General features: G+C 48.8%; 1 protein-coding gene across 1 annotated transcript in view; it reads left to right on the top strand.

Moving 5' to 3' along the window:
• LOC140356759 (xenotropic and polytropic retrovirus receptor 1 homolog) overlaps positions 1-15579 on the top strand; it is a 55767-nt gene that overhangs the window by 9488 nt on the left and 30700 nt on the right. Inside the window, exon 2 of the mRNA XM_072441947.1 lies at positions 14535-14586. Within this exon, the coding sequence (XP_072298048.1) occupies positions 14535-14586 (52 nt within the window). The remainder of the gene's footprint in view (positions 1-14534; positions 14587-15579) is intronic.

Below are 15579 nucleotides of genomic sequence, written 5' to 3' on the forward strand. Positions count from 1 at the left end.
TTTCTAAAATAAAAATAAATTGGCGCGTCAGCGCCCCCAAATGTACCAAAAATGCATTGAGAGATGGGAAATGACCCAAAAAAAATCGGATCGTAGAATCATGAAATTTGGCGCAGAGGTAGATGGTGACAAGAGAAGTAAAAAATATTATTACGGCAACGCCGTCCGCCCAACCAAATGTCGGCCATATTGCTTCAAAAATGGCTAAACATGACTTCGGAGTTTTTCCAAACGTCGTACTTTTACGAACTCCTCCCAGGGCGTTGGCCCTAAAAAGCTGAAATTTGGTGAAAATGCTACTGAGGAGTGGGACATCAAAAGTAATCCAAATTACATTGATACCTCTCACGGTCTCTGTGCGGCAAAGCCGCAAACTGCAGCTAGAATTTCAGAAATCTCCCAAATTTAACATTTCTGCCGTTTGCGCAGATAAAGTCCGAATTGCGTCAAATTAGAATCAGTTGTTAAACTCTTTGCCCTAAACCTACTTGAAGTGAAATAAATTAATTTGGAGCCACAGCGCCCCCTACAGATTTTATATGGAGGTTAAATATTTAGTTTTGCGAAATTATATGAAATTTGACACACAACTAAATTTTGGCCCCATCAAAAAAGTAAATGAGACCCATGTCATAATTGTTATGTCGTTGCCGTAACGATGACCGAAACCTTCCATGTTATTCCAATGGGGAAATCGCCAGAACATGTTTACACTTTAGACTTTCACAAACTCCTCTTAGGGCGTTAGACATATTAACCTGAAATTTGGTGAGACTCATCTTCAGGACCATCAAAAGTTATCCACATTTTTATTCAAAGAGTCACGGTGTCTGTGCGGCAAAGCCGCACATTTTGCCAAGAATTCAAAATAAAATTGCTTTTTGATGGTAAAACAAAGGGGAGAAGATGTGACAGCGTCACAGATTCAGCAGTAGGCGTAATAAAAGGACAATTGGGGCGCATTAGCGCCCCCTCCTCTTGCGGCGTGGCGGCGGCGTGGCGAGGGCCGATCATTGCCGCTTGCGGCTATATTTATTATTATTATTATGTTAATTGTTTTATGTTGCTCATTAACGCTGAGACAAGCTCCTATGTTTGTGAACTGTGCTCAATGACAATAAACCTTTTCTGATTCTGAGAAGGAGGATTAAGTCTTCTGGAATAACGTGAATAAGAAACCATTTCTCCAGGTGGTAATGCTGATGACATCACAGCATTTGGAAGTTTAGCAGAGGCAAAACTGTCTGAGTGTCAGTGGTGACATTTTCTCCTGGGTCACAACCGCAGAATGTGCCGTGGTTCTTTGGTCGTTTGGTGGCGGAGGGCGTTCATACTCGTGCCAGCGGCGTGCAGCGGGCAGAGAGAGGGGGGCACCATCCATGTGTTTCTTTTTCTTCTGTTGTCCACTACACATATACTTCCACATACCCTGATCATGCATTTACACAAATACTCTCCCTGAGCATCCCGATGTCCATGGAAGTGGTTCTGTTTTGGGGTTTTCCTGAGTGTGGTTATTGTGGCAGCCTTTGTGGGGTCGGGCTGTGACACCTGCAAGAGCCCCAAACATAACTATGTGAAAGGGCTGCTACTGTCCATTAACCAATATGAAACCATTGAAAAGAAGAAAACTAAGTAGAAAAAGAAAGAATGTGTCCTTGAGCTCCCCCTGTTGATGGAAAACAAGCTCTGCACCACCTGAACAACTCTGGAGAAGCTACTGTCAGTTTACTGTAGAGGGGCATTTTGTGATATCAATAGTTGTGCGTTTGGTCTGTCTGTAGAGTTTGCCTGTTAGCCCTATGTCTGGTGTGTTTATTTCAATGCTCTGGTTTGGTTTCCCCACCCAAACTAAACTAAGCTCCAGTAGATCAGTTTATAGTCCTTTGGCTACAGGCGCTCCTGACCTTGAGCCTCCAGAGCTCCAGGCACCACACTGATATGGACAGGTTCTGCAGTGACCTTCAACCAGTCAAAAACAGCAGGAATTAGCTGTAAAAGCTATCGACCCTTCAGCAGGTTTAGAATAGGTGCACACACATTCTGCTACTGATATAAACACTATCTTATTAAATGTAAATATAACAAACTAAACAAAGATGTTAAAATCTTGATCTGGTTGGCTTACGACCAAAGGTTTTGTACCAAATAGAACTGACCTGACCCTCGAGGATTACAAAAGGTCTAAAGGTTTTTCACCAGCTTGTAAAGGAGAATCACATGAAAAGCTTTGAAACGTTGAAAGAATCCTTTGACTTGGAGAAACAGGACCTTTTATAGGTTTTTACAAATAAGATTATTATAACCAAGACCATTATAACCCTCTGACCAATTTCTATTGCCAATGCTTATAAGTAGAGATGCAGACCTAAACCCACGTTCAGGTTCAAGTCCGGATTCGAATCCAGAGGTTTAGGTTCAGGTCCGGACTCATTAGGTCCGGACCTGAACCAGGCCATATTTACATAATGTTACAACAGTGTAACACAAGACACTTCGCTAAATTAAGCTGAAGACACTTGAACAAGGACGACTATCAAACACAAGGCTTAACTGCAGTGAAATAAACTCAACTTGTCTGATTTATTCACTGTTTTTAACAGAATTTACAACTTACAAATCACAAGCTACGAGCTACGAGCTAGCTGCTAAACTATAGCGTAACAGTTCACACACATTCATGTGTTTCACTTGAGGAACAAGAGCATGTTGAGTGTTGTTGACAGGGTCAGTCTGGGTCAAGGGTCAAAGCAGCCGTTTCAACTGATACAATGTTTTGTCTTTAGACACATTTCACTCTTTAATGTTCAGATCCATTAGCATCAAAAGTCAGATAAAACATTCAAACAGACAAAACACCAGTGTCAATAATAAAGTCACAGTGTAAAATAACAGAGTTACAAAAACTAGCATAAAAGTCAACTTGAATCACTATAAAAGCATCAACTTAGCAGTATCAAAAGTAGAATGAGAATATTCAGGTCCACAGCTCCTTCTCACCTCCAGAGGAGCTTCTGATCAGGTCCACAGCTCCTTCTCTCCTCCAGAGGAGCTTCTGATCAGGTCCACAGCTCCTTCTCTCCTCCAGAGGAGCTTCTGATCAGGTCCACAGCTCCTTCTCTCCTCCAGAGGAGCTTCTGATCAGGTCCACAGCTCCTTCTCTCCTCCAGAGGAGCTTCTGATCAGGTCCACAGCTCCTTCTCACCTCCAGAGGAGCTTCTGATCAGGTCCACAGCTCCTTCTCACCTCCAGAGGAGCTTCTGATCAGGTCCACAGCTCCTTCTCTCCTCCAGAGGAGCTTCTGATCAGGTCCACAGCTCCTTCTCACCTCCAGAGGAGCTTCTGATCAGGTCCACAGCTCCTTCTCAACACACACACACACACACCGTAGTCTCCTATAAACCCCACGAATAACGTACCATAGCCATACATAATCTCTGTAGCTGTAAAAAAAAGTTTATCATGAATCCTTAATTGATGCAAAAGTCTTAAACGGGGCTTCCAATTCAGTGGTAAATGAAGATTACTATTTAGGTCTATATCCTCAAAATAAAATCAAACATTAGATATTGATTACTAATATGCTTAAAATTACTTACATTGACCTTTTTTACTTTTTGTTTGATCAATTCCACAGCCTCTAAAATGAATTAAAGATAACTCGACCCTTTAGCCCTTTTCTTACAGATTATTCACCGCAGTGTGGACTTTGTGGTGTCTTCTTTCCATATCTTTAGTTTGAATTGAGTCAAAAGCTCTTTGTCTTATCGTCCACATTGATCACATCGTGTCGTCTGTGCGCAGCAGATAAGTGCTGAACAAAACTGAATAACATGATGTTTTCAGACTAGTATTGTGTTTTCATGTTTCTGAAATTCCCAACTTTTCTATTACAAAGTACTTTTTCATTTTTTTTTCTTCATTTTTTTCTTTTTTTTTTCTTTTCATTTTTCAAATAAATGTAAAACACTTGAACACAAGAAACCGAAGCAGACCAGAGAAAACATGGCAGACAAAAGAAAACATCCAGCTCAACCAAGGCACACAAACTCAAACACAAACCTCACTATTGGTCCAATTTCAAGATGAATCCAAACGATCTTCTCATGATTCTGTCTTAATTATGCTGGTCCAGTCCTTGATTGTCAGGGTTTGTTTTTTTGATGGCTTTTCCCTGCTGCCAGGAGTATTCTCCAAAGTTCCTCTTGCGGGGCCTCTTGCGGGGGCTCTTGCGGGGCTCTTGCGGGGCCTCTTGCGGGGCCTCTTGCGGGGGCTCTTGCGGGCCTCTTGCGGGGCCTCTTGCGGGGCCTCTTGCGGGGCCTCTTGCGGGGGCTCTTGCGGGCCTCTTGCGGGCCTCTTGCGGGCCTCTTGCGGGGCCTCTTGCGGGGCCTCTGGAGGGGCCTCTTGCGGGGCCTCTTGCGGGGGCTCTTGCGGGGGCTCTTGCGGGCCTCTTGCGGGGGCTCTTGCGGGCCTCTTGCGGGGCCTTTTGCGGGGGCTCTTGCGGGGGCTCTTGCGGGGGCTCTTGCGGGGCCTCTTGCGGGCCTCTTGCGGGCCTCTTGCGGGGGCTCTTGCGGGCCTCTTGCGGGGGTTCTTGCGGGGGTTCTTGCGGGCCTCTTGCGGGGCCTCTTGCGGGGCCTCTTGCGGGGGTTCTTGCGGGGGTTCTTGCGGGGCCTCTTGCGGGGGCTCTTGCGGGGCTCTTGCGGGGCTCTTGCGGGCCTCTTGCGGGGCCTCTTGCGGGGCCTCTTGCAGGCCTCTTGCGGGGGCTCTTGCGGGGCCTCTTGCGGGGCCTCTTGCGGGGCCTCTTGCGGGGGCTCTTGCGGGGCCTCTTGCGGGGCCTCTTGCGGGGGCTCTTGCGGGCCTCTTGCGGGGCCTTTTGCGGGCCTCTTGCGGGGGCTCTTGCGGGCCTCTTGCGGGCCTCTTGCGGGCCTCTTGCGGGGCCTCTTGCGGGGCCTCTTGCGGGCCTCTTGCGGGGGCTCTTGCGGGGGCTCTTGCGGGCCTCTTGCGGGCCTCTTGCGGGGCCTCTTGCGGAGCCTCTTGCGGGGCCTCTTGCGGGGGCTCTTGCGGGCCTCTTGCGGGGGTTCTTGCGGGGGTTCTTGCGGGGCCTCTTGCGGGGGCTCTTGCGGGGGCTCTTGCGGGCCTCTTGCGGGGGTTCTTGCGGGGGTTCTTGCGGGGGTTCTTGCGGGGGTTCTTGCGGGGGTTCTTGCGGGGGTTCTTGCGGGGGTTCTTGCGGAGCCTCTTGCGGGGGCTCTTGCGGGCCTCTTGCGGGGCCTCTTGCGGGGGCTCTTGCGGGCCTCTTGCGGGGGCTCTTGCGGGGGCTCTTGCGGGGCCTCTTGCGGGGGCTCTTGCGGGCCTCTTGCGGGGCCTCTTGCGGGGCCTCTTGCGGGCCTCTTGCGGGGGCTCTTGCGGGCCTCTTGCGGGGCCTTTTGCGGGCCTCTTGCGGGGGCTCTTGCGGGGCCTCTTGCGGGGCCTCTTGCGGGCCTCTTGCGGGGGCTCTTGCGGGGGCTCTTGCGGGGGCTCTTGCGGGCCTCTTGCGGGGGCTCTTGCGGAGCCTCTTGCGGGGCCTCTTGCGGGGCCTCTTGCGGGGGCTCTTGCGGGCCTCTTGCGGGGGTTCTTGCGGGGGTTCTTGCGGGCCTCTTGCGGGGGCTCTTGCGGGGGCTCTTGCGGGGGCTCTTGCGGGCCTCTTGCGGGGGCTCTTGCGGAGCCTCTTGCGGGGCCTCTTGCGGGGCCTCTTGCGGGGGCTCTTGCGGGCCTCTTGCGGGGGCTCTTGCGGGCCTCTTGCGGGGGTTCTTGCGGGGGTTCTTGCGGGGGTTCTTGCGGAGCCTCTTGCGGGGCCTCTTGCGGGGGCTCTTGCGGGCCTCTTGCGGGGGCTCTTGCGGGGCCTCTTGCGGGGCCTCTTGCGGGGCCTCTTGCGGGCCTCTTGCGGGGGCTCTTGCGGGCCTCTTGCGGGGCCTCTTGCGGGGCCTCTTGCGGGGCCTCTTGCGGGGCTCTTGCGGGCCTCTTGCGGGCCTCTTGCGGGGCCTCTTGCGGAGCCTCTTGCGGGGCCTCTTGCGGGGCCTCTTGCGGGGGCTCTTGCGGGCCTCTTGCGGGGGTTCTTGCGGGGGTTCTTGCGGGGCCTCTTGCGGGGCCTCTTGCGGGGGCTCTTGCGGGGGCTCTTGCGGGCCTCTTGCGGGGGTTCTTGCGGGGGTTCTTGCGGGGCCTCTTGCGGGGGCTCTTGCGGGCCTCTTGCGGGGGCTCTTGCGGGCCTCTTGCGGGGGCTCTTGCGGGGGCTCTTGCGGGGGCTCTTGCGGGCCTCTTGCGGGCCTCTTGCGGGGGCTCTTGCGGGCCTCTTGCGGGGGTTCTTGCGGGGGTTCTTGCGGGCCTCTTGCGGGGCCTCTTGCGGGGCCTCTTGCGGGGGTTCTTGCGGGGGTTCTTGCGGGGCCTCTTGCGGGGGCTCTTGCGGGGCTCTTGCGGGGCTCTTGCGGGCCTCTTGCGGGGCCTCTTGCGGGGCCTCTTGCAGGCCTCTTGCGGGGGCTCTTGCGGGGCCTCTTGCGGGGCCTCTTGCGGGGGCTCTTGCGGGGCCTCTTGCGGGGCCTCTTGCGGGCCTCTTGCGGGGGCTCTTGCGGGCCTCTTGCGGGGGCTCTTGCGGGCCTCTTGCGGGGCCTTTTGCGGGCCTCTTGCGGGGGCTCTTGCGGGCCTCTTGCGGGCCTCTTGCGGGCCTCTTGCGGGGCCTCTTGCGGGGCCTCTTGCGGGCCTCTTGCGGGGGCTCTTGCGGGGGCTCTTGCGGGCCTCTTGCGGGCCTCTTGCGGGGCCTCTTGCGGGGCCTCTTGCGGGGCCTCTTGCGGGGCCTCTTGCGGGGGTTCTTGCGGGGGTTCTTGCGGGGCCTCTTGCGGGGGCTCTTGCGGGGGCTCTTGCGGGGGCTCTTGCGGGGCCTCTTGCGGGGCCTCTTGCGGGCCTCTTGCGGGGGCTCTTGCGGGCCTCTTGCGGGGGCTCTTGCGGGGGCTCTTGCGGGGCCTTTTGCGGGCCTCTTGCGGGGGCTCTTGCGGGCCTCTTGCGGGGCCTCTTGCGGGGCCTCTTGCGGGCCTCTTGCGGGGGCTCTTGCGGGGGCTCTTGCGGGGGCTCTTGCGGGCCTCTTGCGGGGGCTCTTGCGGGGCCTCTTGCGGGGGCTCTTGCGGGGGTTCTTGCGGGGGTTCTTGCGGGGCCTCTTGCGGGGGCTCTTGCGGGCCTCTTGCGGGGGTTCTTGCGGGGGTTCTTGCGGGGGTTCTTGCGGGGCCTCTTGCGGGGCCTCTTGCGGGGGCTCTTGCGGGCCTCTTGCGGGGGCTCTTGCGGGGCCTCTTGCGGGGGCTCTTGCGGGCCTCTTGCGGGGCCTCTTGCGGGGCCTCTTGCGGGGCTCTTGCGGGCCTCTTGCGGGCCTCTTGCGGGGCCTCTTGCGGAGCCTCTTGCGGGGCCTCTTGCGGGGCCTCTTGCGGGGGCTCTTGCGGGCCTCTTGCGGGGCCTCTTGCGGGGCCTCTTGCGGGGGCTCTTGCGGGGGCTCTTGCGGGGGTTCTTGCGGGGGTTCTTGCGGAGCCTCTTGCGGGGCCTCTTGCGGGGGCTCTTGCGGGGGCTCTTGCGGGCCTCTTGCGGGGGTTCTTGCGGGGGTTCTTGCGGGGCCTCTTGCGGGGCCTCTTGCGGGGGCTCTTGCGGGCCTCTTGCGGGGGTTCTTGCGGGGGTTCTTGCGGGGGTTCTTGCGGGGGTTCTTGCGGGGGTTCTTGCGGAGCCTCTTGCGGGGCCTCTTGCGGGGGCTCTTGCGGGCCTCTTGCGGGGCCTCTTGCGGGGCCTCTTGCGGGGCCTTTTGCGGGCCTCTTGCGGGGGCTCTTGCGGGCCTCTTGCGGGCGTCTTGCGGGGCCTCTTGCGGGCCTCTTGCGGGGGCTCTTGCGGGGCCTCTTGCGGAGCCTCTTGCGGGGCCTCTTGCGGGGGCTCTTGCGGGGCCTCTTGCGGAGCCTCTTGCGGGGCCTCTTGCGGGGCCTCTTGCGGGGGCTCTTGCGGGCCTCTTGCGGGGGTTCTTGCGGGGGTTCTTGCGGGGGCTCTTGCGGGGGTTCTTGCGGGGGTTCTTGCGGGGGTTCTTGCGGAGCCTCTTGCGGGGGCTCTTGCGGGGGCTCTTGCGGGCCTCTTGCGGGGGTTCTTGCGGGGCCTCTTGCGGGGGTTCTTGCGGGGGTTCTTGCGGGGGCTCTTGCGGGCCTCTTGCGGGGGTTCTTGCGGGGGCTCTTGCGGGCCTCTTGCGGGGGTTCTTGCGGGGGTTCTTGCGGGGGTTCTTGCGGGGGTTCTTGCGGGGGCTCTTGCGGGGGCTCTTGCGGGGGCTCTTGCGGATCAGTTTATTGCCATACTGTGAGATGTTCTGGCTAGGGCTGAACATGTTTCTCAATCAAATCAGAATCAATGTAAAAGAGATTCTGAATCTCAATGGTACTTGTTGGTTAAATTAAGGCAATTAAAAAAAAAAATCAATAGTCGCGATTAGAAAACAAATTATCCTGACTTAAGTAAAGATGCATTTTAAAAAAGTGAACCCTTAAGTAACTGTCTTTTGTGTTCAGAAATTACTTTCAACTTTCAAACTTTGATTAGTTTTGCACTTCAGATGTCTGTCTTTAAAACGTTAATGCTCCTTGAAACGTTTGAAATGTCAAATTTGAACAGTTTCCTACTATCAAAACTATTTGTGAATCGAATTGCAATGCTTCTCAGACATAAAAGAGGCTCTTTAATTTAATATTTTCCCCAAATTGTTGGGCTTTGGATGGTATAGGGCCCAACAATTTGATCTTTTGTGACAAGCGTGAGTGCCCTCCACCAGAAAGGTTACATAGTGCCTTTAAGCCAAATAGAACATTTTTTGTTTAAATATTCAGACGGTCCCATTGTAGCCAGTAACATGTTCTAGGTGTGTTAAAGCGTTTTAGACCTACTGTGCAACAAACAACGTTGTAGATATCTTTGTAAGTTGATGCAGTAGCAGAGAAGACAAGTGCAGTTTGTGTCGACTTCATAATCCTGTTGTAACGGCTCTAATCATTCTGATCAATTCTAATCATTCTGATCAATCAATCCCCTCGACGAGAGAGTCATGGGTGAGACATGCAGCAAATCAATACGATGGAGATGCAAGGAATTGTCTCAGAAATGTCAAGCTTTTAATGGGTTTTGGTTTGTTAGCCTCATGATCAGTCAAAGTCGAGGCCAGTACATTTTACAACATCGGCAAGAAAGTTACATTATTTTTTTTGTATACAATTTATTTTTTTATCAAAGCAAAGTTTATGATTTACAAATGCTTCGCTCAATGAAATGCTACATTTTATAACAGACAATGTCTCTAACATTCTTATAAAAGTCCTTATCCCTACAGTCGTGTTTTGTGACTTTTTTATTACACTTCACCTGTAAAACAAGTTCATCCTGACCTAAAGATACATACATACATACTTTATTGATCCCGAAAGAGATTAAAGTCCAGCTGCAGAAACATTTTCACTGGGCTGTACTGCCTTTTGTGTCTCAGTGCAGCCGGGACCACTGTGTCCGAGCAGTTTGAGGAAAGCCCCCAGGACAAAATAATCCACTGTATCCGTCAATAAAATAAGTGAGCTAGAATCTATATTACCATATCGTGGTCATTACATGTCATGTCAGAATACATGATTACGTTTTACTGACCAATATCTTTGCAGCATTAGCATAAGATGTTAACCTGAACACATCATCATGTAGCACATGTTCCACGGCCATTCTGACTGACTCTGCTGTGGGCCCTGGAGGATTGTGTGAAAGTGTGAAACTAACACCGGGCTCCTGACTATGCTGGCCCCATGGGGGGGTGAGTGTGGTGAGTATGCCCATGCGCATTTTTAAAAAAGGACTAAGTCGCTGACTTCTCAAATCGGCAAAAAATCCTCTATTCAACCTTTAAGTCCAAATGGGATTTTTTTCCATTTCCACATGTCAATATAATATCGGTCCAGTTCAGCACAATTTTAGCCTTTTCGCTGCTGTTGACCGCACTCCAAAGATATCAATTTATGTTGTCCATGGCCCAAATGCATAGTTCTGAAATTGAATGAGGGGCTGGTGTCAAAAACAGTGCTATCCGTCCAATATTTTTCTTATATTATTTTTAACACGACGCTCCCACAACACATAATAGTGATTTGGCTCCTGGCAACCACAGTTTCTCCAACATTCGGCCCCTCCCAGTGAATAATGATCACTTTGACATGGGGTTATTAGAAAGCCAGTTACATTCTTCCAACAGAATTCCTTCCAAACGTAGGACTTTCTGGTCCTCCATTGTGAAGTACATATATTTTCCCATTCCTTGTCCGTCAAAACAAATGCATCCTCTCTTTACCATTTATTTTGTATGTATTTAGTAGATTCAAATCATGTCCAATCAACTGAATTTGCCTCCAGTGGACTCCAGTCAAGTTGTAGAAGCGTCTCAAAGATGAGAAAATGATGTACCTGAGCTCAATTTTGAGTGTCATGGTAAACGCTGTGAATGATGTGCATATGCTTTTTTTTTTCTTTAATACATTTGCAAAGGATTCGGACAACTTTCTTTGAAGTTTTCATTATGGGGGATTGTATGGGGGATTGTATGGGGGATTTAATCCTTTTTGGAATGAGGTTGTAAGTGAAGTGCTGTGAATACATTCTGGATGCACATTGACAAGCTGCAAAACAATGTGAGACACTTTTACATGTTTTAATCATTACTAAATTGTATGTTCTTGCTTTTATTACAATTTGATTTTTGTTTTGTTTTTTGGATCAAATGTGATCCATGTGCTTGAATGTCTTTCCCACACCGTGGTATCTCCCGATGGCAGAGCCGTGTCTATTCCGCTGTTTATTTTTTGTCGGTGGAGAACGAAACCAAATCTGGCCAGAGGAGACGTGGGAATATTCGCTCTTCCACATGTCCGCAAACTCTTCTGCCACTTCTGAGCTAGTATCGCAGATGGAAGATCGGATTTTTATACTTCTTACTTCTATTTGAGGCATAAGGTTTTTAACTATCAGAGGGTATATAGTCTGAGGCATTTTAGTAATAATAATACAAACAAAACAGTATTTAAATTTTTGGGCAAAAACAAGTCTCCTTTCTCTAAACATGCAACAATGTATTTGCTGTTAAAATAATAGGAGAAGACTGCGTGAAATGGGGGATAAGAGAGAAGAGAGGACATTCGGAGTTGGGACTCAAACCCACGACACTGCGGCCGGAGCCTGGCATATGTGTTGTGCCTTAACCACTCGTCCACCGGGCAGCACAAGCAGAGCTGCTTTAAAGTCTCTTCTCTGAACCACAGGGGGCAGTGCAGAGACCTGAGAACAGGACTAATGTGATGGTACTTCCTGGTTCTAGTCAGGACCCGAGCAGCAGCGTTCTGGATGTACTGCAGCTGTTTTACAGCTCGTGTGGAGAGGCCATGCAACCGCTGCTTCCTAGAGGAGGGGCTGAAACAGTGAGCAGTGTAACTCAGCCCCCGTTCGTCTGCTCATACAAGGAGAAGGATAGAGACTGTTCTCTCGCTAAAGCAGATCTGGGCAAACTACGGCCTGCGGGCCACATACGGCCCGTTTGTCTTTATAATCCAGCCAGACCTGGACAAGATGTGGCCCTCGGCATGTTTTAATCCGGCCCCTAGAAAGATTTTAGTAGGGAATAAGCGGTAGAAAATGGATGGATGGATGACAGAGAAGTGATATTTTATTTGATATTTAATATATATAGATGTTATTTTTTTCACACCAATGGTCGCGGGCCGGCCCTCCGCTACTTGCCTGGATTCAAATATGACCCTTGGAGGAAAATAATAGCCCACCCCTGAGCTAAAGACTGCAGGAATCAACCAAAAAAACACTTTGGGCACATATATGAGGCACCAATAGCACTGAAAGAAGGTTAAAAGCTCTTGGACATAATATACAGTTTTGAACATAAAAGAAAAATGACATATATATTCTGGTCTAACCTGCTACAAATGCATGGATAAGTCTCCACACAATGTTTTTAGATGGCAAAATTGATCATTGATTTGATGTGGCTGTTAAAGTTCAAGTCTGAGTCCATTATTACCCCCAGATCTCTAAATTAATTTGCAAGTTTTAGGGAAAGACACTGGAGGTGACTATTTACACTTTATATTAGTTTATGTGACGCTAACTTAGTCTGAGTTCAGCAAGAGAAAGTTGTTCTGTTTGACAGAGTGAATCCACTGGTCCATATTCACCTGCCGACTGTGAAACATAGATCTGACTCGTCTGCATCATTGTGATTGGACACATTTTCACTGTGTATCAGCTGACCTAACTGCAGCATGTAGAGGTTGAACAGAAGGGGTCCCAGGACTGACCCTTGGGGAACCCCACAGATCAAGGCCATGAGACACAATTTCTCAAATTTTAAAAGTACTCCCTGTCTTCCAAATAGGACTTTAGCCAATTTGGGGCAGTGCTAGTGAGTGCTAGCCCACCCAGTCCTTTTGTTTCTGTCAAATGATTGCGTGACCAACAGCGTTAAAAGCAGCACTCAGATCTAACAGGATTAAGGGTGAGACTTTGCCTAGTGTATCACAAAATTCAGTATCACTATGTCATCAGTATTTCTCTATTTTACACACCCGTAGTCATAGCTGTAGAATACACTATGAATAATATATGTTTCCAGCACCAGAAATAAACATTACTAAAAAAATAACAAACATACCGGTATTCTCAACTTGACAATATGGCTTGACATAATGCAATAATAAGGTTTTCACAAAATCCAAATCTCTTACTGTGTTGTTCAGTTAACTTGTACGTTAACTGTACGTTTTCATTCAAAAAGTAAGATCAACTTTATAAAGTGGTTGGTGCAGTTGTAGTTTACTCCAAACGAGAGTAAGTGAGAGATGTGACCTCATAGTGCCCCTCTCACAGTGAGCCTGTTGTGTCCTCACTGAGAGCCCTGGACACTGACAGAGCACCACTGTACTCTCTACAACACAAATGACTTTATAATGCTCTTCTACTTATTGCAGTGCCAATCAAGCCAGCTAGAAATAAACAGACTATGTGAATATGGTTTCAGCTATGAGGCCAAAGTATTATAAGAAATCACATTGTAGCTTATAGAAAAGCATTTAAAATTGTCCTGAAATGAAGGCATTTCCAGTTCAAGTTTGTGTAGTATTCAGTTCATGTGTGGTTGAACAGATTATAGAAGATTGATATGTAAATATACAGACAATAAACAAATTAAGTTTATGGATATTTCCAACGACCACACACAACCCATCAATCTGGTGTAAATGTTTATGATATAGCCCAAAACCATGTATTTAAAGGCTGTATAGTCATTTGTTAACCTAGAGTGAGCCACATGATTCAGTTTGAACTGTTAATGTTCTAACGCTGCACCAAGAAGCAGAAAAAAACTGTCCCAGGCAGTTACTTTTACATGGTGGTTATCCTACGAGGCTTTGTCACATCTGTTGTTTTTATTCTTATAGAATAAAAGTAATTGGAGATTCTGTCTCATTTTGCATTGAACAAGAAGAAATGAAAATCAGTTTCAGGGCCTTTGAATGAAATGTATGGATAATACTTCGTCCTAAGACTGATCCTTGTGGTACTCCATTATTCTTATATGCTCTCAACAAACTGCAAGGCATGCAGCTGCGCATTAGATTTTGCTGATCAGGCTGGATTCTGAGCTTTTGTCTCTGTCATTTTTGTTTTGGCCTTGGGGGTAGCTTTGCAAACCCATTGACCTCTGCATGAGAGTTTAACACTAAGCTCTTTTAAACTATGTCTGACACACAACTGCTTCAGTGGAATTTGCCAGAAGCTTGGTGTTTTAGACGAGCTTGAAATAAATGTGTTAATTTTTCTGTTCCAGAAAATGTCAAGTATGTGCTAAAATCTTACTTAGCAGCAGAGAGCAGGACGTCCAAGACAACAGCTCCATGTCCTTTGTCAGAATCACACATAATCATATATAGATATTGAGATCACAAAGTTCTTTATACAAAATGTAGTCAAACATCATATGGAAAACTGCAATAGCACTGCACTATGTTTCTATGAGTATGTCAATACACAGTCATAAAGCAGTGTTAACTATGTTGAACATGAGTAGGTTTTATCCACCAAATACCTTTTACTCTAACTTGAGTTACTCTTGGATAACTTATATATTACTTTTACATGATTTACAGTATAAAATGATAAATACATTTTAGTATCAGACCCCCCCAGCAACACTTCTAGTAAGTGACTATATAGAAACGAGTCGTGTGATCCCTCATTTGTCCAGGAGTGTTCCTTTGTAGAAAAAGATCCAGTGGTTTCATCAAACGAGAATCATTCTCAATCTGCAAATCAAGACCATATTTATCCTACTCTGAGCAGGCCCTACCCACCGGGCGGGACTAAACCTCTTTTCTCTGTTTTCTATCAGCCTCCTTGGCTATATAGACATGTAATGAGTTTATTACTAAACTTATGCTAAACTCCTGTGTTTTTCTGTGCAGGCGTTCAAAGACATGCTGTATGCTGCTCAGGACCAGGCACCGTCCATTGAAGGTATTACACACTTTAGGCCTGTCACCATAATTACTATATTGTCTTATCATTTGATATGTAAAAAATAATGTTTGTGTGCATTTGTTAGTGTTTTTCCAACCTGCGGGTCCCGCAATTTGATCAATCTATGACCTGCCCCATCTCAGACATGCAAACTACTGCCACATCTCAGACACACAAACTACTGCCACATCTCAGACACACGACCAAACTACTGCCACATCTCAGACACACGACAAACTACTGCCACATCTCAGACACACGACCAAACTACTGCCACATCTCAGACACACGACAAACTACTGCCACATCTCAGACACACGACAAACTACTGCCACATCTCAGACACACGACAAACTACTGCCACATCTCAGACACACGACAAACTACTGCCACATCTCAGACACACGACAAACTACTGCCACATCTCAGACACACGACATCTCAAATCTTGTCAGATTTCTTTTAAGATGAGTGTTCACGCTTGGCTGTGATTGGTTGAATCCACCTGTCACTCAGTGACCAGTAGGTTGCATTCACAAGGGCCGATGCACCTCTGAGGGAATCAGTGTTTTTGAAAGAAATCTCCACAAACGTTAGGCCTTCTGATGATTAGTTCCTTCTGATGATTAGTTGGGGTTTTGGCTCTTCAAACTTGTCCACAGTGAATGCTACCTGAGATTTCTCACCCATGTCCAGCTCATTTTGAAAGAACTTTACGTGCTGGACCATTCTAACCTGAACATTACAGTAGTGAGCAGCAGGTTTGTTCTGCTGAATTCTGAGCGTATCAACAGTTAAGAAATCAAAATGCAGAACAAAGTCAGTCCACAGCATTTCAGGGATGATGATGCCTCATGTGCAGGAGAACTAAGATCGCCCAAACAGGCAGAACTCACTCTAAATACAAGTGTCAGCGAGTTCATGTTGAGGGCTAACTAGTATAATGTTGTTAAAAGCTCTTAAAAGATCACGGTTACGGTCAGAATCATA

Source organism: Eucyclogobius newberryi, unplaced genomic scaffold, assembly GCF_026437365.1.
Source record: "Eucyclogobius newberryi isolate DKJ021-1_F unplaced genomic scaffold, fEucNew1.0.hap1 SCAF_12, whole genome shotgun sequence".
NCBI classification, from domain to species: Eukaryota; Metazoa; Chordata; class Actinopteri; order Gobiiformes; family Gobiidae; genus Eucyclogobius; species Eucyclogobius newberryi.